Source organism: Bufo gargarizans, chromosome 6, assembly GCF_014858855.1.
Source record: "Bufo gargarizans isolate SCDJY-AF-19 chromosome 6, ASM1485885v1, whole genome shotgun sequence".
NCBI lineage: Eukaryota > Metazoa > Chordata > Amphibia > Anura > Bufonidae > Bufo > Bufo gargarizans.
In genome coordinates, this window is record NC_058085.1 from 29,328,239 (window position 1) to 29,354,416 (window position 26,178).

Genomic DNA, 26,178 nt, shown 5'->3' on the forward strand with positions numbered 1-26,178 from the left:
TCCTCAGCCATGAGAGTATGACCACAATGGCTCCTCACGTGGCGTCACCTTCGAAAGAGGGTGCAGCATGTACAGTCATCTGCTGATGGGGTACATGCGTTTTCTCCGGAGGGGTTTTACCATTTACGGCCCGGTGAGTGGCTTTTCCCTGCCATTTCTTTTCTCACCGTTGTCCGTGTTGGTGTCCCCTTGTTTGTCATTCCCCTCCCCCCCCTATTGTTTATTGTGCCTCACCAACTTTCCCCTTTTGTTGTTGGGAGGGGCTTTGAGGGGTGGGAGTCTCCCGCCTTCGGAAGACGGTGCAGCATGTGGCGCCTGCCGCTTTCTGGCACACATGCTTATCCTCTGGAGGGAGGGTGAAAGGGGATCCCTGTTACTATGCAGTTCTCTGTAATGGTTGTTGCACTTGGTGTGAACTTGCATTTGTGTTTGTGTCTCCACTCGTCCACATCTCAGTGGTTCTCTACTTTTGTTGGTGTGGCTGGCTGCAGTCCTTGTTGGACTGGCTTTAGTGTGTGCTGGGAGAGGATGCATGCTGGCAGCGACTTTGTGGGAACCATTTGCTGAGAGTGGACGCAGTGTTCAGTGCAGTCTCTCCGGGCTGTTTCTTTGCTGGTCTCTGGTTCCTGTGTGTTGTTCCAGGGGCTTGCAGCAGTCCTGGGGAGACTCGCTGACACTGATTCTGCTACCTTTTCCCTTCTCCCTTCCCTGTTTGGGGTCCCACACTGGTTTTCCCTTTTGTGTTGGTAAGAGGGCTTTGAGGGGTGAGAGTGTCGCGGCCTATGGTGTGTTTAGTGACACTTTCCTTCACTTGGTTGCCCGTGACTACGTTTGGTGTTGTATGCATGTGGTGGCAGTGTCTTGGCCTTCTGGCTGATCCCCGGGACATGGTTGCCACGCATGCCGTTGCTCGCAGTAACAGGTGGAGTGTGATCTTTATGTGTGTAATTCCCCTTTAAGTAGCCATCTTCCCTTGCCTTGTGTTGGAAGGGTTTAACTTCCTTCCTAGTGTGTGTGTGCACAGGGTGTGTCTGTGTGTGGGTGTGGCTACATGGGCTATTTAGCCTCTGCTGTGATCAGTAGTCTGAGGGGTACTTCAGCCATGGCTAGCTGGAGTCATCCTCCTGTGATATACCATCTGCCAGTGGGGGCCACCCTTGTGGTCATAAGTTATGTTACATGGTGTTATGTAGGTGTGTGTTTGGTGTCCTTGTTATTGCAGCTTATGGTCCTGAGTTTCTGTGAAGTATGGTGTGTGCTGTGTCCGCCATATCTTGTGGACAGCAGCATTTCTGCATGGGTTCCAGGCTTTGTGTCTGTGGCAGGTAGGTGTTATTTGTTGCATTTACCTGCCATTGCCATAAGCTGTTCATGTTTCCCTTTCTATGTAGCTTGGCCAGTGAGACTCCTGTTCCTCCATGTCTAGGAGGAACAGGTCGTTTTACCCTGCTCCTAGTCCAGGGTCACCCTGAGGGCTAGTAGGAATTTTAGGTTCCAGAGTATGAGCCCTCCTACCATCAGGGTCGGCTCATACGGCTAGGAGACAGGGTCAGAATTAGGGATGTGATAGGAGGTGACCTGCTCCCTGCTCCCTGTCCTGGCCTTGCATTAGTGTTGATATCTTTTAACGACACACACAAACATTAAATGAAATAGATTAGATATACCCGGGTCCTTCAGCTAGTGTGTGTATATGTGTGTGTATGTGTATATGTGTGTGTGTGTATATATATATATATATATATATATATATATAGAAAAAAGAGTTCAGTGGCAGCACCGTCGATGAAAAATGTGGGTGCAACTGGCCCAAAGTGGATAAAAGCCAATCCAAATAGATAAAATAACGAAAAAAGGGCAGCACTCCATCAAGTAAAAAATGAAAAAATTCTTTAATTACCCATGTGGGACAAGCGACGTTTCGGCTCAATGTGTGAGCCTTTCTCAAGCAATGTGTACAGACAAAGTGCCAAGCATATATACCAGTGTAGGTCAATACAATCAATGTGCATTACAGGTGTGCTCAATTCATAACAAATGAATTAATCAACTGCAAAATACAGTATATCTATCAAATTTACAAAATATCTCATGATGAAAGTTAGTGCACAATAATGTAGTGAATGATCAGTTAAAAAAATACAAACATTGTTCCCCGAAGTGTACAGTTACAAGCAAATGTTTCATAATTATCCATCATCAAATAATTAGTGTCAGCTGTGTATGCTGATAAGGTGCTAAGTGCTTACTGCGTAGGTCAGGCAGACGGGGGGGTGAAGGAGGACATAGGACATGGACGGCTATTTCAACTCATGCGGTTTGGCGTGCTGGCGACGTGACTGCGCATGTCGCAATGACGTATGTAGCGTACTTCCTGGTTACGATGTTGATGCGATGCCGTAACTGCGCATTGGCCTTCTGATGTCTCTTACGCCATCTTGAATAAGGGCACCGTGCTTGTATTGCCAGGTACCTCAGTTAGTGACAGCCGATGCACAACAGAATCAGGTAAGGGCACATATTAGTGCTCCTATGGCCTATATTAGTAGCAGGGTGAGTCCAGATACGGGACGCGACAACATCAAAGCCGCAGCCCACATACATGATCCCAGTACAGCTGCGTACCCGCACGTTAGTGTGGGATCGCACTGTATCTGCGATCGATGCCCGCCCATAGCCACCTCATAGGGAGGGATCTCCTCGTATCTACCTGCTGTATAAACACGGACCGTCACCATAGAGGCACCAATTGCATCTAAAGGCAAGAAATACTGATGAACAGAGACTGTCCTTGTGTAGATGTGCCGTCCATTATAACCGTCTCATATCTCCTCGCTCCATTCTCCGTGGCCCACCTACCGCAGAAAAAAGAAGAAAGAAGAAGAACAGAAAAAATAATAAATATATTGTATATAACAATAAAATAAGCATAAAGAATATATTTTTTGTCTTGTACAGAAAATCTCACAATACACGCAAGTACGGTCAACAGCATACTGTACGAAAAAGAGGCAAGCTACAAACCTAACCCACCCCAATTTTGTAGTCCACATTTAGACCACAAGGTTTGAGGGAATTAAGGGTGTGAATCCACCTCAGCTCCCGTCTGTTAAGAAGACTAGCCCTGTTGCCACCTCTTCTAGGCATAGGTATAAAGTCAATAATACAACACCTAAGGTCTCTTTCAGTGTGTTTGAAGTCCGTAAAATGTTTAGATACTGGCAAGTCAAGCCATTTTTTTCTTATACTTAAACGGTGATTATTAAGCCGTGACTTGAAATCAGTGGTGGTTTCACCTACGTAAATTAAATTACATGGACATATGAGTACATAAATAATGTAGCTAGAATCGCAAGTTAAGTAATGTCGTATCGGGTATACCACCCCGGTTTGTGGATGAACAAAATTTCTACCTTTCACAATATATTTGCAATTTACACAAGATAAGCATGGAAAACATCCTGTGCTGGTTGTTGTCAATACTGTCTGCCTTGATTTTTTTTGAGGTCCCCACATCAGCCCTAACCAACTGATCTTTGATGCTTTTGGACCTGCGGTAGGACATCAGGGGTGGAGAATGAAATTCCTTTATAGCACTATGGCATCCACCCAGTATACCCCAGTGACGTCGGATGATGTTCCCTATCGCTATACTTTGTTCCGAGTGCATGGAAATAAAGGGAATTCTAGCTGGCTTTGTCTGACGTACCTTGCTTTTGAGTGTATCGTTCCTATCTAGTTTCTTGACCAGTTCTTTTTTGTCATGGAGTAATTTAAGGGGGTATCCTCGTTTCTTAAATTTGTTGGTCAACACATCAAGTGTGTTGTCCAACATCTCCTGGTCTGAGACTATACGCCTTGCTCTTAAGAATTGAGAATAGGGCAAGGATCTGATCATCTTTTTAGGATGGTTGCTATTGTATGTCAAAAGTGTGTTCCTGTCGGTCGGTTTTGTAAAAAGTGTGGTATGCAGCTTACCGTCCGCCACGAACACACGTGTGTCAAGAAACTGCATATCAGTATGGGAGTGCACTAAGGTAAATTGCAGTGCTTTGTCAATCCCATTGAGAAAATTGTGGAAATCAAAAAGTTGTTCAGTGGTGCCAGTCCAGATGAGGAAGATGTCGTCTATGTACCGCCACCACGCCATAGCGTGCTTGAAGTGGTGGCTTCCATAGACGACATCTTCCTCAAACCGTCGCATAAATATGTTGGCATAAGTTGGGGCCACGTTGGACCCCATTGCCACGCCCTGCTCCTGCACATAGTAAGAGTCTTGAAAGAGAAAATAATTGGATCTTAGGACAATTTCAAGGAGGGATAGTATAAAGTGTTGAGCTTGACTAGTTAAGGAAGATCCATCTAACATGTGAGCAACTGCTGATAATCCCTTACAGTGATCAATTGAGGTGTAAAGAGAGGTGACATCAAAAGATGCTAACGTCACCCCCTGTACATCTGTCAAATCGATCATCTGTAACTTTAGTAAAAAGTCGGTAGTGTCTTGTACATAGGAGCTTCCTCCACATGCAAAACTATGTAATATCTTGTCCAGGAAGATGACAACATGGCTAAAAATTGAATCAGACCCTGATACAATAGGTCGACCGGGGGGATCGATGAGATTTAGTGGTATACGTATGTATGTCCGCTAAAGGAATCCGCACCGTCGCATTTACAATCACAAAATTTGGCACACAGGTACATCAGGTGTCCGGGAAGGTTTTAGACTGGGTATCTGCTCTCTAGGATGTACCATTCCTGAAATATTCCCCAAAAAATAAAAAAAATGCACATCACATGAGCTACATTAGCCAATTGAAGCCTGCAGGTCTTTCTCTTCATATTCTAACTGCCATACACACGGTCACATGTCCCTTATCAGCCAATAGAAGCTTGCAGGTCCTTAGTCTCCACATACACACAGTTTTACACCAGGTTTTCATAACAACCCAGCCATTTTTCTTTACTGTTGTAGGTCAGCTTTAACCACTTAACATCCACCCATAGGATATAAACATCCTATGGGCAGTTGTTTATCTCTGATCAGACATTTTAGAACGTCTATTTAGAGATGGCAGCTGCACGCTAATCTTGCAGCTGCCGAACGGGGAGCCTGCTGTCAGTGACTGCAGGGCAACCAAGAGCGAAGGCAGGGACTGTTCCTCAGTGTCCCTGCCTTCTAGATCACTGTGTATGCAGATCAGGAAGAGCAATGCGCTTTCTGTCCCGGCCCTGTGGTCATGTGACCGCTGGGGCCGGGAGAGTGCAGGAGCTGTCGGGTCTTCCACAGACCTCGATCAGCCCTGCACTGAGGCTGTACAGCGCTGTATTCTCTGGGGGCTGTATTTTCTCTGTAACTGGGGCTACAAGGAGAAATCAATAGTGAAAAAAATATGTTACGGTAATTGTCCCCCAGAGATCTTGAATGACCTAATGGGGGACCCAAAGTGTAAAATAAAAGTGTTTTAAAAACTGAATAAAAAAAGTTTCACATGTAAAAATAAAATAAAAAAATCCCCAATTAAATAATAAAAAAAGGTAAAAATAGAGAAAATAAAATATACATATTTGGTATTGCCGCATCCGTAATGACCAGCTCTATAAATATATCACATGATCCACCACGTCCGATAAACACTATAAAAAATAATGATAAAAACTGTCCAAAACTGCATTTTTCCATACGCCTCCCCAACAGCACTAAGCAGGAGGGTACCCCGCCTCCCAGGGACAGGAAACAACGTAGAGAACAAAGTTTAAAAGCCTCCTCCCTTTTACCTTCTCCAGTTGTTTCCTGTCCCTCGGGGATGAGGTAGAGAACTAGCAGGTTCCCCTGCTATCTTCTTCGCCCAGCCTTGGGTAAGTATTCCCTGACATTAAGGAGGGCTGTGGCAGAGCAGCGGAGTTTGGGGACGAGAGATGGTTCCCGCCGCTTGCTTCGACGTAAGTCCTTCTTTCAGGGAAGCAACAGCTCATATCGGAGCCTACAGAGGGGACGGACGGCGCAAGAGGCCGAAATCTCGCAAGATCAGGGTCACATGGTCACAGCAGATGCCGCAAGGCTTCCCGGCCGTACCATGTGACCAGGAAGTAATTAAGCAGAGATATGGAGAGCCGGACGCTGTGCAGAGCATCTTGACGTTCCGGATTAGACACTCACTATGTCGCCCCATGTGGAGAAGCCGTCCGATACCCCTAAGGCCCTCAGCCCGGTAAGCCTCCTCTTGGGAGAGAATAATTGTTTCTATCTTCTTACTTGTGCCACTGTTTGGTTCACTGGTGGAGGTTCCCCACTCATTTCCCACTCCTTAGTTAGTAGTTATTTTCTATGCTTTTAGAGAAGAGATGCCGGAAGGAGTAGGGAAACTGCACAGAAAAAGAAATGTGCAATTTGTAAAAAGCAGTTGGCAGGTCACAGTAAGAGACCTTTCTGCCAGAATGCACAGACAAGATAATGTCTGAAGAGGCCCCTTCCTTGGTGGATAATCTGAGAACCATCATTAGAGAAGAAGTCAGCTCGGCCGTTGAGGCAAAAATAGCTTGCCTACCCCAATAACCCTCCACTTCTAAATCTAATATAGAACCCCAGATGGATTGGGACCTGGAGGTAGCAGAAGACATGGATTCTTCTGAGTCAGCCTCTTCCTCTGAGGATGAAGCAGGCAGACCCCTGTGTTCAATAGAAGAAACTGACTCTCTGCTAAAGGCGATTAGATCCACCTTTAAATATTGAGGAGTCAAAAGGGATCCAGTCCATTCATGATCAGATATTCAAGGGTCTAGGAGATAGGAAGAAAAGAGTTTTTCCGGTCCATGACAACATTAAAAAACGTATTTCTGAAGAATGGAAGGATCCTGAAAAAAGGGCTGGTACATCTAAAGTATTTAAAAGGAAATATCTCTTTAACTAGGATGACTCAGCCCACTGGGATAAAACTCTCAAAGTAGATGCGCCTATAGCCAGAATTTCAAAAAAGCATCCCTGCCATTTGAAGACGTAGGGCTCTTAAAAGACGCCACGGATAAATAGTGTGAATCAGTGCTAAAAAGGTCCTGGGAATCTAATACCACTATGTTAAGACCAAGCATTGCAGCTACTTGCACAGCTAGGTCCTTATCTTTGTGGTTGTTGCAGCTGGAGGAACATTTCGTATCGGGCACCCCTAGAGAAGACATTTTATCTTTGCCGATTTTGAAACAAGGTTCTAATTTTTTTAGTTGACGCTTCTGCTGACCTGGTTAAATTATCCGCTAGATCTGCAGCTCTTTCAAATACGGCAAGGATGGTCTGTTTGGTTAAGATCCTGGACAGGGGATACTGCTTCCAAAAATAGACTTTGTGGTATGCCCTGTGAAGGAGACAGACTTTTTGGTTCAGTCCTGGATGATATTCTACAAAAAGCTTCCAATAGGAAGAAAGGGTACCCAACTGAGACCAAATTCTTCAAACAGCGACGGTCATTTCGAAACCAGAAAAGGTGGAGGCAAGAACAGAGGAAAAAAGATAGCTCAGGTTCATGGCAGCCATCAAAAGGTAGAGGATTCCTCTATAACCAGGACAAATCTTCTAAACAGTCAAGTTTATGATGCCAGGGATCCTGTAGGGGGGAGACTAAAAAAGTTCCGCACAGCATGGGAAGGAATCTCAAACTCCCCTTGGGTTCTGGACATAATCAATCAAGGTTACAAACTAGAATTTTCTGCCCCACCTCCAGAGAGGTTCGTAATAAACAAGAAACTAAGAGTAGATCACCATCTCTTAGAATCTCAGATTCTCCTTTTGTTACAGAAAGAAGTGGTTATTCCAGTCCCAGAAGACCAGATATGCACAGGCTTCTACTCCCCAATATTCCTAGTAAGAAAAACGAACGGCTCCTTCAGAGCTATTATCAACCTAAAATATCTCAACAGGTTCATCTAATACAAAAAATTAGAGATGGAGACGGTGAAATCAACAATCAATTTGTTAACACAGGATTGTAACATGGTAACGCTTGACCTAGCGGACACATATTACCATGTACCAATTTATTGAAAATATCAGAAATATCTACGATTCACAGTATTCTTGGGGAAGATCACCTTTTACATCTACAGTTTCAGGTTCTACCTTTCGGCCTGGCGTCAGCTCCCAGGGTATTTACAAAAATAGCGGAGATATCGAGTTTTCTTCATCAGAAGGCGATAGTCTTTATCCCATACCTGGATGATTTCCTCATTTTGGCATCCTCTGCAGGATCATTTGAGGACAGTTCTAAATGTCCTCCAATCTCTGGGCTAGAAGTTGAATTTAGAGAAGTCAGATCTGATATCCTTGAAATGATTCTGGTGGGTCTCAGCTTTTCTGCAGCTCAAAAAAGGTTCCTTCAGGAGGATCATGAAAATTCTGGGCCTCATGACTTCAACAATTCCGGCAGTCAAGTGGGCTCAGTTCCACGAAAGACCCCTGCTGGTGTTTCTCCAGAAACATTGGAACAGAAGTTCACTGTCACTGGACAGGTCTGTGACCCTCTCCCCGACAGTCAAAAGCTCCCTATATTGGTGGCTGAACATGTCGAACCTGAACCAGGGAGTTCTTTGGCGGACCACAAATCAGGTGGTCATAACTACAGACTCAAGCGGGTCAGGTTGGGGTGCCCACTGCAAAGATCAATTTGTACAGGGAACATGGGACCCAGATCTTCCTCAAATGCAAAAGAGCTACTAGCAGTATTTTTTACTCTACGGGCATTTTCACCAGTCATTTACTTCCAGAATGCCAAGATCCTCTTAGACAACAGCACCACCGCGTTGTATATCTAAACAAACGGGGGCACGAGAAGCAGGACTCGATTGCCAGATTGCATCCCGGATTTTTCCCTGTGCCGAGACACACATAGAGTCAATCTCCTCAGTCCATCTAAGAGGAGAAAAGATGACGGCAGACTTCCTGAGCTGGATGAGGTTATCCCCAGGATAGTGGAGCCTCAAGAGATCAGTCTTTTTAAAAATTTGCAGCAAATGGGGACATCTAAAAGTGGATCTCTTAGTTTCTCAGAGAAACAAGCAAACAGATCTTTTTTTTATTCCCTCTCATTCAGGGAAAACCCAACGACAGTGGATGCCTTTTCAGGTCCTTGGCCACCTGCTTCTGACTCGTTCCAGAAAGAGGTACTGGATTCTTCCTCAGATCCCGGACCTTCTGCATCAAGGGCCAGCCTGTCACCTAACAATCAACCAGTTAAAGCTCACTGCCTGGAATTTGAACGGTCCATCCTAAAGTCAAAGGGGTTTTCAAATGCCGTCATCAACACTCTTCTTTTATAGCAGAAAACCAGTCACGTCCAACATCTATCTTAGGACTTGGAAGACAATTTTCCAAGGATTCCTGGAATCCTACTTTACCACCTGATACTAAGGTAATTTTAGACTTTTTGCAAAAAGGTCTTGACAAAGGACTTTGAGTTAGCACCATCAAGGTCCAGATAGCCCGCTCTTAGTGCCTTTATGGAGGTCGGGTTGGATTTGGTCAAGAGGTTCATTAAAGGGGCAAGTAGACTGCATTCTGTTCATAGATCCACGATCCCTCCCTGGGATCTTAACCTGGTCCTTTCTGTCCTAATGGATCATCCGTTTGAGCCTCTTGACGGAATCTCTCTCAGACTCCAATCTCTAAAAATTGCCTTTCTTATAGCCATCACCTCAGCCAGGAGAATTGGAGAGATTCAGGCCTTGTCCTGTAGGCAGTATCTTAATATTTTGGAAGACAGAATAGTGCAGAGCCTTCTTTCTTACCAAAAGTGTTCTCGAAATGTCACTGTCAACAGGAAATCTCGTTGCCTACATTCTGCGCCCAGCCAAAATCATCTAAAGAATTGAAATTTAATCATTTGGATGTGCGTAGGTGTGTACTGTCTTATCTAGATTCTACAAAAGAACTAAGGAAAACAGATCGTTTACTGGTCCAGTTCGCAGGTCAAAATACGGAACGGGCAGCTTCAAAAGCTACCATTGCCCTCTGGATTAAGATAACTATCAGCATGGCATATAAAGAAAAAGGTCTCTCTCCACCAGCTGAATTAAAAGCCCATTCCACAAGAGCTGTATCGAGCTCTTGGGCCGAAAATGCCTCAGCATCTTTATCTCAAATATGCCAGGCAGCAACCTGGTCTAGTCCATCAACTTTTTTCAATCACTATAGGCTGGACATACAGTCTAAGGGCTCTTTCACACTTGTGTTGTCCGGATCCGTCGTGTACTCCATTTGCCGGAAATACACGCCGGATCTGAAAAAACACGTAAGAACGCATAATTTTTTCTTTCCGGATGCGTCTTTCCGGCTTCTTGGGTAAGATACTGATCCGGAAATCCTGAAGCCAACATAAAGTGCTGTTTCAATGGATCAGTCATACGGATCCGGTATGGGGCCGGATCCGTCGTCTGGATCCATTGAAACAGCCGATCCGTTGTGTACTGATGAGAGGATCCGGTATGTAAATTATTTCTTATCAGAAAATTTATAGTTTGTTTTACAACTAATAAAATATGCAAGGGTGATTACTCTTACCGGTAATTGGATTTTCCGTATAGCCTCCACAACGGCACTGGGTTTTTTCCCACCCTGATACTGTTTCGTTTATGTTATGTGCTAATGAATGGGGGAAAAAATTCTCTCCCAAAATAAAAATCTTGTTTTCTTCAGCATCATTCTGAGCTCTTAGGTATTTACTGGAGAAGGTAAAGGGGAGAAGGCTTTTAAAATTTGTTCTCTAGGTTGTTTCCGGTTCCTGAGAGGCGGGGTACGCTCCTGCTTAGTACCGTTGTGGAGGCTATATGGAAAATCCAATTACCGGTAAGAGTAATCTTCATCTTTTGTTACCTTTTAAATCACAAAACGTGCAACACCAAGGGACCAACAAAGTCCCACAAAATTTTACCAATAAAAAAAATATATAGCTCTCAGAACATGGAGACATTAAAACATCATCATTTATTTTTGTTTCAAAAATGCTATTATTGTGTTAAAGTGAAACAAATGAAAAAAGTTGACATATTGGATATCGCCTCATCTGTAAATATCACATGACCTAACCCCTCAGGTGAATACCATAAAAAAAAATTAAAAAAAAATAAACACCTAACATCACATAAAGTGCAACACCAAGCAATCAAAAAGGCGTATGCCCACCCCAAAATAGTACCAATCAAACCGTCACCTCATCCTGCAAAAAGTGAGATCCTAAATAGGACATGGAGACACTAAAACATCATATTTTTGTTTTCAACAATGCTATTATTGTGTAAAACTTAAATAAATAAGAAAAAGTATACATATTAGGTATTGCCACGTCCATAATGATCTGCTCTATAAAAATTTCACATGACCTAACCCCTCAGGTGAACGCTGTAAAAATAAATGAATAAAAACTGTGCTAAAGCAACCAATCTTTTGGTCACCTTGCCCCATAAAGTGTAATAATGAATGATCAAAAAATCATATGTACCCAAAAATGGTACCAATAAAACATCAACTCTTCCTGCAAAAAACGAGCCCCAGCAGAAAAATAAAAAAATGCGGCGTTCAGAAAATGAAGACACAAAAAACTTTATTTTTTTTCAAAAATGCTTTATTATGTAAAACTGAAGCAAACAAACAAAAAAGTACACATATTTGATATCATTGTGTCCATAACAACCTGCTCTATCAAAATAGCACATGATCTACCCTGTCAGATGAATGTTGTAAAAAAAAGTGCCAAAACAACCATTTTTTGAGTTACCTTGCCTCACAAAAAGCGTAATATAGAGCAATAAAAAATCATATGTAATCCAAAATAGTACTAATAAAACTGGCACCTTATCCCCTAGTTTCCAAAATGGGGTCTTTTTTTGGGAGTTTCCTCTGTAAGGGTGCATCAGGGGGGCTTCAAATGGGACATGGCATTTAAAAACCAATTTAGCAAAATCTGCCTTCCAAAAACCATATGGCGCTGCTTTTCTTCTGCGCCCTGCCATGTGCCCTTACATCCGTTTACGACCACATGTGGGGTGTTTATGTAAACCGCAGAATCAGGGTAATAAATATTGAGTTTTGTTTAGCTGTCAACCCTCGAAGTGTTAAAGAAAAAAATGGATTAAAATGGAAAATCTGGCAAAAAAGTGAAATTTAGAAATGTCATCTCCATTTTCCTTAAATTCTTGTGGAACACCTAAAGGGTTAACTAAGTTTGTCAAATCAGCTTTGAGTAACTTGAGGGGTGTAGTTTCTACAATGGGGTCATTTTTCCACTATGTAAGCCCCACAAAGTGACTTCAGACCTGAACTGGTCCTTTTAAAAAGTGAGTTTTGGAAATTTTCTTAAAAATTTTAAGAATTGCTTCTAAACTTCTAAGCCTTCTAACGTCCTAAAAAAATAAAATGCCATTTACAAAATGATGCCAACATAAAGTAGACATATGGGGAATGTTAAGTAATACATATTTTGAGGTATCACTTTCTGTTTTAAAAGAAGAGAAATTTAAATTTAGAAAATTGTGAATTCTTCAAAATTTTTGGTATTATTTTATAAATAAAGGTGAAATATATGGACTCAAATTTACCACTGTCATGAAGTACAATGTGTCACGAGAAAACAATCTCAGAATGGCTTGGATAAGTAAGAGTTCCAAAGTTATTACCACATAAAGTGACACATGTCAGATTTGCTAAATTGGGCTCTGTCAGGAAGGGGGTAAATGGCCTCGATGTGAAGTGGTTAAAGGGGCAGGGCTTTGTGGATGACACTGTTAAGGGAGCGGAGTGCTGTGTCACAGTTCAGGGGCAGGTAGGGTGGCCATTCAGGCCACTGTTAAAAGACGGACTTAAAACCCCCTGGGGTACTGTGGAGGTCCCTAATAAAGGGGCGGGATGCTGTGGAGGTCTCTGTTAGGGGGGTGGGATGCTGGGAGGTCACTGCTAAAGGGGCAGGCGCTGTGGAGGTCTATGTTAAGGAGGTGGGGAACAGTGGAGGTCAGTTAAGGGGATGGTCTACTATGGAGGTCAGTGTTAAGGGGCGGGGTGCTGTAGAGGTCACTGTTAAAGGGAATCTGTCACTAGCAATTTAGCATGGATTTTTCATGAATCCATGTGTAATTAAGTACCTTATTTCCAGATGTCTTGTTCTTTTTATTGTGAGTCTTGTCATTTCTTCTAAAAAAGCTTCTTCTGATATGCAAATGAAGCTGTAAGGAGCCCAGAGGGGCGTTATTCTTTCTCCACGGTGCCGAGGAACGCCCCTCTGAAGTGCCGTGCCCGCCTAAATTTGAAAACTAATAACGCCACCAAGTTCAGCTAAATCGCCTCCCAGAGGCGCAGCTAAGTGCTCAACACCCCCCCCCCCCAGTGCCGTGCTCTGCGGCAAACACCGCGATAATTCTCTCGCCCGCATCCGAAATCCCGCGCAGGCGCAGTGCCGGCGATTGCCTGCGCTATGATAAGACGACTGACTGCACTGCGCCTGCGCGGGATTTCAGATGCGAGCGAGAGGAGGATTGGGGTGTTTGCCGCAGAGCGCGGCGCTGGGGGGGGGGGGTGTTGAGCACTTAGCCGCGCCTCTGGGAGGCGATTTAGCTGAACTTGGAGGCGTTATTAGTTTTCAGAGGGGTGTTCCTGGGCACCGTGAAGAAAGAATAACGCCCCTCTGGGCTCCTTACAGCTTCATTTGCATATCAGAAGAAGCGTTTTTTTGGAAGAAATAACAAGACTCACAATAAAAAGAACAAGACATCTGGAAATAAGGCACTTTATTACACATGGATTCATGAAAAAAAATAATCCTAAATTGCTAGTGACATATTCCCTTTAAGGGGTTATTGTGGAAATCGCTGTTAACGAGACGGGGTATTGTTGAGGTCACTAATAAAGGGGCAGTTGCTGTGTAGGTCACTGTTAACCCCTTAGTGACCAAGCCTGTTTGGGCCTTAATGACCAAGCCAAATTTTAGCTTAGAATAACTTTGTAACGGTTTTGCACATCAAAGTAATTCTGACATTGTTTTCTCGTCACATATTGTACTTTACTTAGGTGGTAAAATTCTACCGATAAAATATGCGTATCTTTATTAAAAAAGTGAAATTTTATGAAAATTTGTAAAAAAACGCCACATTTTCCTATTTTCAACTACAATATTTCATATACATACATAAATACTATTCAATATTTTTTTATCCGAAATTTATTTCCACATCTTTATTTTGGCTGCACTCACAAAATTTTTTACTTTTTTATTTTTTTATTTAGGAGACTTTACATTTTAACATAAATGTTAAAATTTTTGAAGTACATATTTTTTCCTGAAACAAGCCAAGTTTGCAGAGGTTTATAAGTGTCAGAATAATAGAAACCCCCCAAAAGTGAACCCATTTTAAAAACTAGGCCCCTTAACGTATTTATCTATGGGTGTAATGAGTTTTTTGACCCACTAGTTTTTTGTAGAAATTAATGCTAAGAAGGTGAAAAAAAAATTAATTTTCATTTTTTACACAAAACTGTCAATTTAAAAACAGATTTTTTTCTACAGAGCACATGAAAATGAAGATGTACACTCCAAAATGTATCACCCCATTTCTCCTGTCTTCAGAAATACCCCCATTGTGGCCCTAATCTTATGTCTTGACAAACGGCAGGGCCCAAACATAAAGGAACACCCAGTTGTTTTCAGAACACAAAATTTGCTTGAAAATGGTTTAGGCCCCATTGCACACTTGTAATGGCGTTGAGCTGCCAAAACAATAGAAAACCCCCACAATGGACCCCATTTTGAAAACTAGACCCCCTAAGGTATTCACCTAGGGGTGTAGTGAGCATTTAGACCCCCTAGTTTTTTGTAGAAATGAATGCTAAGAAGGTGAAAAAAAATAAAAATAGCTCCACGAACCATCCCAAAGGGATCCCTCCCTCCCTGGAAAGCCCATAAACTAAACAGAAAATGAGAATAAATTGAATTCCTGACCCCCCCCCCCCCCCCCTGTTCTTTTTGGTATTAAATAAAATTAATAATTTGCAACCGTATGGTACGTTTCAAAGCAGGGGTAATTACAGAGGCCTGGTTGTGATGGGCAACTGGAGCAGTAAATCCGGGTGTCCCTCCTCCTTCCATGTTTGCTACACACCCGGCATCTTTTCTGTGCATACGTTTTGCTGGTAGTGGATGGGACGGGGTGAGGGAAATGGCGCTCTAAAAGCCTTCGAACGTCCTAGGTGCGGGGGACTCAAACAGGAGACTCTCAATCACCTTCTCCTGGTACTCGAGGAAGTTGAGGTTTCCCTGGGACTTTTTGAATAAAATAAAACTATTATAGGTAGCAATCTGGATGAGGTAGATTGCTACCTTTTTATACCAGGCCCTGTTTTTTCGCTTCACCAGGTAGGGGTGAAGCGCTTGGTCCGAGAGGTCTACACCTCCCATAAATTTATTGTAGTCTGTCACACAGACCGGTTTGTGCTTGTCCGCCGTAGCCCCCCTCTCCCTAACTGCCACTGTGGTGTCTGCATGCAAGGTGGTCAGCATGTAGACATCCTTCCTGTCCTTCCACTTCACGGCAAGCAGCTGGTCACTTGCGAGGGCGAAGGATGTTCCTTTCTCCAAACGTTTGGAGACCAGCGGTTGTGGGTATCCAACTCTATTTTTGCGGACTGTCTCACAAGGCCCTGTGTTTGCAGCATGGAGGGATTTATAAAGGGGTATACTAGTGTAAAAATTCCCGATGTGCCAATATTTTCGGGGCAGCCTGGGGGGTTAAGTTGGGAGTCTCTGCCCTCATTAATTTGGGGAGTGGGTAAAAATTGGGGTACTTGGGGGGGAAAATGAAGTGGCAGGAACCCACGTAGCAGAAGGGACGGGACCGCTGGGTGGAGAATGAGGGGAGGTGGCGACTTCTACCACCATAGAGCTATGGGGTCTGGGGATGGAATCAGAGTCCCCGCTATCTGAAAATATTTCCACCTCTGAAGTGGTGCCAGATTCAGAGTGGTCAGAGCAGAGAAATTCGTATGCCTGCTCCGCACTTAACAATCTTCGAGCCATTTTTTTTTTTTCTGTACAGCTCAGAAAAATTCAAATAACTGACCGTCCCTAAAAATGACTGACACCCACCGACTGACGGAGTGACACCCACCGACTGACGGAGTGACACCCACCGACTGACGGAGTGACACCCACCGACTGACGGAGTGACACCCACCGACTGACGGAGTGACACCCACCGACTGACGGAGTGACTGACACCCACTGACCGCCAGTAACAGACGAACAGGGTCCCTAATAAAGATAAATGACTGTAACTAATAGACGTCTAATGACGGACGCCTAATCACGGACATCCACTGACCGCCAGTTACTGACGGACAGTTTATAATTTGATTTTTTTTCTTTTTTTTTTCACAGTATGTAATCACAGAGCCAGGGCAGAAGTCTGATCTCTCTCTCCTCACAGAACAACTGCGCCGAGGGGAGAGAGAAGCACAGCCCCTGTCCTGGCTCTGTTTTGTAAATATAATGGATGTGATCTCCATGATAGGTTTATCATGGAGACCACATGATCAGGGACCATTATTATTGGTCCCTGATGGTTACTGTGCTGAAGGCAGATCTTCAGCACAGTAACCAGTGCGCATGTCTGTGCCATTTTTTTTTTTTTTTTTATTAGATGGGGGGGGGGGGGCGCCCTAATAACTTTATTAAAATATATGTAAGGGCCCTATTGCCCCGATCGGGGTGCTGGGGACCCGATCGGGGCATAACTTGAACTTCTCTCTCCTCTCCTGAGGAGAGACACCTTACAGTAAGCGGCAGCGGCCGGCTTTCAGTCTGCGCACATGCGCCGGGCAGCCGCCATCTTCCTTGAGGGTAAGGGGGGTGGGGGGTGAGGATCGGGACCCAGCTTAGGGACAGAAGTGCTGGGGGACCCGATCCTAGCACCGGAGACTTTCTCCCTCCTCTCTTACATGAGAGGAGGGAGAAAGTTTTAGTACAGGCATCATTTTCGGTGATCGCCGTGATAAAGTGTATCACGGCGATCACGTGATCAGAGACCGCTTGTCACGGTCTCTGATCACTGCCCCGAGCCGCACGGAGGTACTGCGGGCACGGAGCTACTGCGCTTGATTTTAGCGTTAACTCGGGCTGAAGTGCCGCCGTAAAAAGGCAGCGCTCCAGCCCAAGGCCCCTTAGTGACCGCCGTAAAAACACGTATGGGTGGTCACTAAGGGGTTAAAGGGGTGGGGTAATGTAGATGTCACTGCTATAGGGAATACTGTTATTCTTTATTTTAACAACACACACAAACATTAGATGAAATATACCCGTGCAAAGCCGGGTCCTTCTGCTAGTACTTATATATCAACTAAATACACCCCAAAACTGGTTGTATCAGGCTGAAAATTCACCCCAAAAGCAAGGATGAATGGAAGTACTTTTATATAGTTAAAAAAAACACACCCCAAAACTGCTTGAATCAGACTGCATGTCAAGCTTCGTGTGGGAGGGAAACACCACACCTAGCATAAAAGAGAAGGGGGGGGGAAGGGGGGAAGGGGAATCAGGCCTGAGAACTAGGGAAGGAAGATGGTCACCTCCTAGTAAAACCCTAACCAAAATCCTGACTGACTACCAGAATGAACAGACCCCAGAGGTAGGTGTGTTCATACACAGGAATACCTAGAGTCCTATCTAGCTCTATAGGACCCTGGTACTAATGGCAGGGATGAGACTACCTGTTCCTCCAAAAGAAAGGACAAAAAGGAGTCTCCCTCAGGCCTACGGATGTAGCATGGTTAGCACTCCTTTATTCTGAGATTTCTCAGTTTGGTTATCTAATCTAAGCAAACACCTTCAATTGCTTTTCAATGGCTTTTGTCTCAAGACAATGAAATGAGTTATGAAATTTGAGTTAACAGCGGGAGTTCTAACCAGGGTACATCTGTAATACACAGAACCGGAACAAAATAAAAAAGGGAAAGGAAAGACTTAACTTCAAAAGGGCTATGGAAGCACCAGGAACTCAGTCGAGATCCACACACCAGCTATCCACAACTGATACTGAAGCTATAAACCGCACAACACTATGGGAGAAGCAACTATAAAAAAGAAGGTTAAATGACCACAATAGCAACCCCTGAGGCAAGGGGTGTGGCCATTACCAGAAACAACACGGACTCCTACTGATCCATAAGGAAAACCTGTCGGATCAAACCACGTGTTGCCAGTCTCGCCGATCTCCCCCCACCTGTCCCAGGAACGTCTGTGACACTGCATTTTCACCCCAATAACAGATGCTAGGATTACTGCAATTACTCTTTAAAACAACCTAAAATCTGTAGTAATCACTTTTAGTAACCCCAATTAGTGCAGCAAGATGTAATAGAATAGCCCCTATTACCCAGGCTTTACACTCTCCTATTGGTCCTTGCTCTCTCCCTACAGTGTGGATAATGCCTCCCTATCCTTACCCTGCCCTATCAATAATCTTTCTCTGAATTGCTTAATCATTTATATATTTTTTTTTTTTGAATAAAGTCTTTCCTGATCACTGTCCCTAGCGCCTGTAACATCTCTCTCTGCACTAAGTTCACTGTAAAATGTCATAGACTGGGCATGAGGAGGCTTTTTCTAGGGCTGTGACATTATAGGGCTGGCTATCTGCTGATTATCTGCATGCATGTCATTGTGGGTGCTCCCTCATTCCCGGGTTTCTTACTTTCACTTTGTAACATGTGAAGCAGCCATTTTAGAAAAAAATGTGATTCGTTACCACGAAGTGCGAGGAAATTTTACTCCGGGATGAGTCAAATTTTTCCTGAAATTCGGATCGAATTCCACTTTGTCAACTTCGATTCGCTCATCTTTAGTCATGAGCTGTCAAAACAAAATCTGCCAACCTAATGTCTGTCTAGATCAGGCATCTCAAACTCGCAGCCCTCCAGCTGTTGTAAAACTACAACTCCCACAATGCCCTGCTATAGGCTGATACCTGTAGGCTGTCCGGGCATGCTGGGAGTTGTAGTTTTGCAACAGCTGGAGGGCCGCGAGTTTGAGATGCCTGGTCTAGATAGTAATAATAGTTTTTATTTATGTATCGTCAACATATTCCGCAGCGTTTTACAATTACCCGGATAACATAGGACCTGTAGAATCCTCCACTGCTCCAGCACGGAAGCTCCTGTGGTCTCCTTCAGTCTGTTTACATCACTGCAGGGACAGTATTGGTTGGAGCTCCAATGGCAGTATGTATATCACCTGATTATTGAGGCCTATGATGGTCTATAGCGGTGTCATGTGCTGTTCATTCTGGCATCACTAATGACATCTTTCATTCTCTATAGGAAGGTGTGACATAACCATGAAGTTGCTTTGACCTCACACATGATATGGCCTTGACTAAGCTATTCAACTCATGTTCCAATTTATACAAAAAGAGAGAAAATAACATGTACACTTTATTATCTCCTTCAATGTCTCCTCCTGTTATCTCCAGTAATTGTATTTTACATCAGATTCTTTATGATTTTACATTGTCTAATCTTCTTTCCATTCAGGTTCCTACAATATAGGGTCCCCTCAGTGGATATCTTCTATATAAGATACTTCTCCGGATTTACCCAACAAGAATGGACAAGGACAAGATGGCGGAGAGTATAATAAATCTCACCCTAGAGATCCTCTTCCGGCTTACTGGAGAGGTGAGAGATTCTGATGCTGTCACATTACATCATCTTATCTATGTTACTAACAGATGGACATGACTGGAGAGGTGAGGGACTCTGGAGATGTATGGAGTGATATTTATTACTGTGTCTCTCCATAACCAGGACTACACAGTAGTGAAGAAGACCTCTAGTGAGCGCTGCCAGGCCCCTGTGTCTGAAGGATGGGGAAGAACCCTGAGCCCAATCATGGAGCCTCCACCTCACCTCCTGATACATGAGGAAATAAATAGAGAGAAGATCCTGGAACTCACCAACAAGATGACTGAGCTGCTGACTGGAGAGGTGACACTGCTGGGAATGCTGGGACATTATACAGGAACGCTATGAAGGGATCTGGGTGATGACTGTATCATTGTGTTTTCAGGTTTCTATAAGGTGTCAGGATGTCACCATCTATTTCTCCATGGAGGAGTGGGAGTATTTAGAAGAACACAAAGATCAGTACAGGAACATCACGATGGACGATCACCGGACCCCCACGTCAACAGGTAATAGACATGACTGAATACACACGTCCTCTCATTATTTGTATGTAAGGAATGAAATCAGTTACTGGATGTGTTTCCTACAGTTACGGAAGAGATAAGAACACCAGAGAGATGTCCCAGTCCTCTTCTCCCACAAGATGATCAGGTAGATGGAGATAAAGTCTCATGAAATGTTCCCTATAACCTGTAGAAGGCTTTGTAGATCTTGTGTCCAATTTTGTTTTATCCACCATTATTATGTTTTATGTTGCATAATGAGTAAGGTGGAGATGGAAGGATTACAACTGATCATAGCTTTCTGGTTCTTCTCACAATTTTCTGCCTAAGGACACTTTTAAGTTGACCTCCTCTGTGAACTGCTGCAGACCTTTTGTAGTTGCACAAGGGTTAGACTACAATTTTTGGAGCAGCACCATGTGATACTAAAACTTGTCAACCATAATTGAGTTCTGGCCAGATTTTAAGCTTTTGCCTGTCCTACAATGTATATATAGATATCTAAGAGGCTACTCCTTTCCTATAACCTGCAATGCCTGGGAATTTTAAACAGAATAGCACAATTAACTGAGAAAGAAGTTCTGTTGTTGATAATCAGTTCTCATCTGTTTTGTCCTTATACTATAATCAATGACAAGCAGGGTGTTCTACTGGTGATAGAGAATAAGTTCTCACGTCTCCTATGTTATATCATATCCCTTATACTATAGACAGTGATAAACGGGGTGTTCTAGTAGTAATAGATAATCAGTCCTCACCTCTCCTGTGTTCTCCCCTGTCCTTATACTATAATCCGTGATAAGTAGGTTGTTCTAGTGGTGATAGATAATCAGTCCTCACCTCTCCTGTGTTCTCTCCTGTCCTTTATACTATAAACTGTGATATGCAGGGTACCCACAGCCCTGGGGTGGCTAGTAAGGGCAACACGTGCACAAGCAATGTAATATTATACATACACACAATTTAATGTTACGCATGGAATATAAGGGCTACTCTCCCTGCATTGCAAACTTCTGCTTGGAATAACAAAGCAATCAGATTGGATTCATAAAATAGACGTGCGGATATTTGGGTCAGATAAGTCCTGTTCTATGGTAATTTTTGTTCAGCATTTAAATTACTGATCTTTTCAGGTCATATAAAACCTTCCACACGACTTCTCCAACCGTCTGATTTCTACAATATTTCTTTCACAGCTTGTGAATCCGGGTGAAGATCTGAACAATATTGATCCTACAGAGACCTATGTGAGGGGTGATGAGCAGAGCATAGAGGACATTCCTGCAGATAACCGCCCAGGTGAGTAGTAACCAGTAAGTAAAGCAGAGAAGACCCCCAGATTGTACTTCTTCACTGGATGCTACAATTTTATGTCAAATTTTTAGGTTCTGTCTTTCATTTTTTCAGCATTAAATTCACAGATTCAGTTAAAATTCAAATAAAATATGAATGAAAATGTGATAGTGTTACAGGTGATCGGTCATATAGCTGCAGCTCAGTCTGATTCAGTTGAATGGGTCTGAGCTGCAATGCCAAGCACATCCACTATCTAATAGACGGCGCTGTGCATGGTAAACTGTGAGGCGGCCACGGCGTGCACTGGAGCTTCGGTGAACCCTGAGGCTTCTTAAGACAGCTGATTGGCGGGGTGCAGGGACTCTGACACTGCACTGATCTAGTATTGATGACCTATCTTGGAGAAGCCCTTTAATGATTTGCAAATGATTTTTTTTTTTAAAGTGGAAAGAATGTATTAAAAACAACTTTTTTTTTTTCAATCTGGCTTCTATGTCCCTCCCACGTGCCACATACCGAACCCGAGTGCTGGACAATTTCATCATCTGCAGATCTTCTCCACTCCTGCTACTTCCTCTACTATGATAATCTCACAGCTTGTCATTCCCGGCGTTACACTCATCAAAATGGAAATTCCATGTCCCTTCTGCACTCTCTCAAGTTTTGTTTTATAAAAATCATGTCACATTTTGCCTCCGCCCTTGAATCCACAGCAGATTTTAACCCTTTAGCAAATTCTGAATTGCAAATAGGTCCATATAAAAACAATCATTTAGCTCAATGATTAGAAAGGATATGGTCCTGAGGAATCCTCCTGGCATGTACTGCCTGGTGATGGAGCTAAATTCCTTTCCTTGCTCCTTCCTATGTATTGCTAGTGACTACTGTATTTGATTCTCATCCTGACCACACTCCTGCCTTGTCTTTTGAATTGCATATCAGGAATCTATTTTCTGTCTTTGATTCTTGGCCACGTTTCTGAACATGCTCTTGTCCTTTTGACCAGTTGCATTTTGACCGAGCTCCTAGTGACGACCCTTGACTCCGTTCCTTACTATAATACTACTGCATCAGCTCTACTGTCACCAATCTGTGACTGCAGATCAAAACCTGAGGATCTTCCATCAGATATGTCCTTACCCCAGACCCAAACATCACAGTCATTACTACGACTAGAACACAGTTCACACTGAGGTCTCTCTTAATCTCAGTTCCGTCACTCCCATATAAACAAAGTGCCTGGTCCTCACCTTAAATTCTTGCTTTTTGTGGATTTACATCAAGTGTTTTGCATCATTTATATGCAAAACATCCAAAAATAATGAAAAGTGTGTTAGGCCAAATGCACACGGCCGTCGTGGGGCCGTTTCGTGCATTGGGGACCACAATTTGCGATCCCCAATGCACTGGCAACGCCCTTGCGGTGGCGGGGACGGATCGAGACCCATTCAACTTGACATGTTCTCTTTTTCAAGTGAATGGGTCCGCAACCGTGGTGCGGGGAGCACATGGCTGGTGCCCGCATATTGCGGACCCGCTGTTTGCGGGCCATAATACGGCCACACCCGGGCAACAGCCTCGTGCATGAGGCCTAAGGCTGACAGTCCATGTCCACCACTGTCCTGCTCTGCTTTGTGGGTGTTGCCCCACTCTCCTTATGTGTATTGGCACTAGTGCTCAGTGAATTTACTTGCAGCACTGATGGAGTTAACCCTTCCCTTTTGCTCCCTGTCCAGCTGCTGACTAAGGTTCTGATCAGCCTCCCTGTTTATCTGGGTGACCCATGGCCTGCGACTGAGCATTCCTATCTCAGGTCGCTCATGCAGTCTGGTGTGAGGCTCTTCTAAGCGCTGATCCCTAACTGCAGACATTAGGGGCTCTGACTGCTCTCCTTATATACTGTTTTTTAGATAAACTAGAACCATCTAGTGGGAGGGGAGGAATGGAGAAACTCAGCACAAACAGATACAAAGTTACAACTTCCATCTTTCATAGATTTGCTTTAGAGATTCAATGATTCTCAGGGGCAATAACTCAACAGTTTTTCTGACAAAAACAGGTTTTCATACATAATAACATAGCAGCATCTGGAATTCAAAAGGTCAGTCTGTCTGAGTTTTGGTGGTAAACAACATCTGGCTTTTTCCCTCCAAAAAGCTTTTCTTCAACCCTTGTGGTAGCATCTCATTATTAGCTAGAAAGTCCAAAAAGTCTCTTTACTGTGCAAATTCAGTGCAAATTAGCAGGATATATGACAACATTATAAAGTGCAGTTATAGTGTTATGCAGTATAAATCCATGCAGGTTAATCCTTCATAATGAAATTAACTACGGAGAATGATGAATTTTTATAGGGGAAATAGGGGCAACGTGTCTACAAATGTCCAAAATTAAACGTACCCCTGGTGTGCTACTGGTGTATACCCCTGGTGTATACTGGTGTGTGCGACTCTGTCCAATCACTTCTGCAGGTGTCAGACTGTGTAGGGATACACCCCTACTGGTAACACCCATCTGTACCTTTACTGCAAGCTGCTGACCATTAAACTTCTAGTAGAAATAACAGAGGGATGGTACAACATAGGTTGGCTGTAGCTGTGTAAGCAGCAGCACAGTCGTCAGTAGTAGTAGCAGGCCACAGATCTCCCTCTCTTCCAGTAGGTGGCAGAGCATTATTGAGGAGGAGAACATTGTGCACTGGATGGCTCACTCATCATCTCGGTCACAGCAGGATGATGCTGCTACCTCTTAGGCCTCTTTCACATGGGCATCCTGGATTTTCGCCGGATGCATCGCGTGTGCATTGCAAGAAACCCGCGCGAGTGAGCACGCAATTTCAGTCAGTTTTGACTGCGATATTAGTTTTTTATCATGTGCGTGCAAAATGCATTACACTCACGCGGGAAAAAACTGAAATGTGGTACCCAGACCCGAACCCGGACTTCTTCACTGAAGTTTGGGTTTAGGTTAGGTGTTCTGTAGATTTTATTATTTTCCCTTTTAACATGGTTATAAACGAAAATAATAGCATTCTTAATACATAATGCTAGCAGGACCTGCGCTGACGTCACCGCTCTTACCACGTGGTGAGCGCGATTACGTCAAAGATTCTTTTGCAGGTCCTGAAAGAAGAAGAAAGAAGACTATGCCGGCTGCGCGATCAAGTGGATGAGGCGAGTAAATTTTTTAAAATATTTTTTTAATCCCTCAAGGCAAATTTTACTTAGCATTCTGTATTAAGAATGCTATTATTTTCCTTTATAACCATGTTATAAGGGAAAATAATATAGTGAATAGACTTTAATGGGGTCCGGGGTTGCTCATCCCTATCATCTCCTAGTAACCATGCTTGAAAATGCCATTTTCACGCAGACCCATTCATTTCTATGGGGCCTGCGTTGTGTGAAAAACGCAGAATATAGAACATGCTGTGATTTTCACGCAACGCACAACTGATGCGTTAAAAACATCGCTCATGTACACAGCCCCATTGAAATGAATTGTTCAGGATTCAGTGCGGGTGAACGCATTGCACCCGCGTGGAATAATCTCCCATGTGAAAGGGGCCTTAGTCTGATACTGATATATGAACCAGAGTTCAGCACATTTTTGTTGTTGTTCCTCCTCCATGCAGCCGCAGTGAAGATTTGTCTTTGCACCATAACTGTCTTCACTGCCTCCTCCTAGTGGAACGCCATCCTTGTTTTCCCTAAGAACCTCATAAAAATACAAAATTAATTAAAATCAATATGGGTTTGATCTTGTCTGCCAAAAATGCGTATACTAGCAGACAGACAGTAGGGTTGGTTATGTATCTGTCTGTCATCCGGTATACACATACTGAACGCACCCAGAGCCAATCCGTCACGCTCGTGTGAAAGGGGCCTAATAGTCATATCCGAACAAACGCTTATCCTGATACAACAAGGAATAGCAAAGAGAAACAACCTTTAGGTCTCTTTCACACGAGCGTGACGGAGTAGGTCCGGATGCGTTCAGGGTCCATTCAGTGAAACTCGCACCATTTTGCAAGCAAGTTCACTCAGTTTTGTCTGCGATTCCATTCAGTTTTTTCTGCACGCGATAAAAAACTGAAGGTTTACAAACAAGCAAACATCAGTGAAAAACGCACTGCATCCGCACTTGCTTGTGGACGCAATGCGTTTTTCACTGAAGCCCCATTCACTTCTATGGGGCCAGGGCTGCGTGAAAACACAGAACTAATTTTCAACGCAGAACTGATGTGTGAAAAAAAAAAACATGTACAGAGACCCATTGAAATGAATGGGTCAGGATTCAGTGCGGGTGCTGTACGTTAACGTCACGCATTGCACCCGCGTGGAAAACTCGCTTGTGTGAAAGGAGCCTTACAGCTTGCTTAGGATCCGGTACTTGGTAGGGACCTGTACAGACGAAGTGGTGCAGGAGAACATGTTTTCCTAGGCACAGCTAGGGAAAGAGGCTGGCGCTCGTTATGATGGACATTCTTATGATGACGAAGATGACGTTGGTCATAACCAACCATTGCAGTGAAGTCTTAAAGAACTGTGTCCTCAGGCACGCTGATGAGCATGGAAAACTGCATAATTGGCTGCCTATGTGCTGGCAAGCATATGGTTAGCATCAGGCTACATGCACACGACCGTATTTGTTTTGCGGATCCATTGTAAC

General features: G+C 43.7%; 1 protein-coding gene and 1 long non-coding RNA gene across 2 annotated transcripts in view; both read left to right on the top strand.

Annotated features, from left to right (window-relative positions):
* The window catches only part of LOC122942534, a 50,753-nt gene extending 30,869 nt beyond the window's left edge, over positions 1-19,884 (top strand). The window contains exons 2-3 of the long non-coding RNA XR_006390585.1: positions 19,556-19,699; positions 19,829-19,884. This is a non-coding gene — a long non-coding RNA (uncharacterized LOC122942534). The remainder of the gene's footprint in view (positions 1-19,555; positions 19,700-19,828) is intronic.
* A 71-nt stretch (positions 19,885-19,955) lies between these two features.
* Positions 19,956-26,178, top strand: part of LOC122942505 (oocyte zinc finger protein XlCOF22-like) — a 35,861-nt gene continuing 29,638 nt past the window's right edge. Inside the window, exons 1-4 of the mRNA XM_044300170.1 lie at positions 19,956-20,008; positions 20,091-20,214; positions 20,298-20,359; positions 21,408-21,510. Of these exons, the coding sequence (XP_044156105.1) occupies positions 19,985-20,008; positions 20,091-20,214; positions 20,298-20,359; positions 21,408-21,510 (313 nt within the window). The 5' untranslated portion in view covers positions 19,956-19,984. The remainder of the gene's footprint in view (positions 20,009-20,090; positions 20,215-20,297; positions 20,360-21,407; positions 21,511-26,178) is intronic.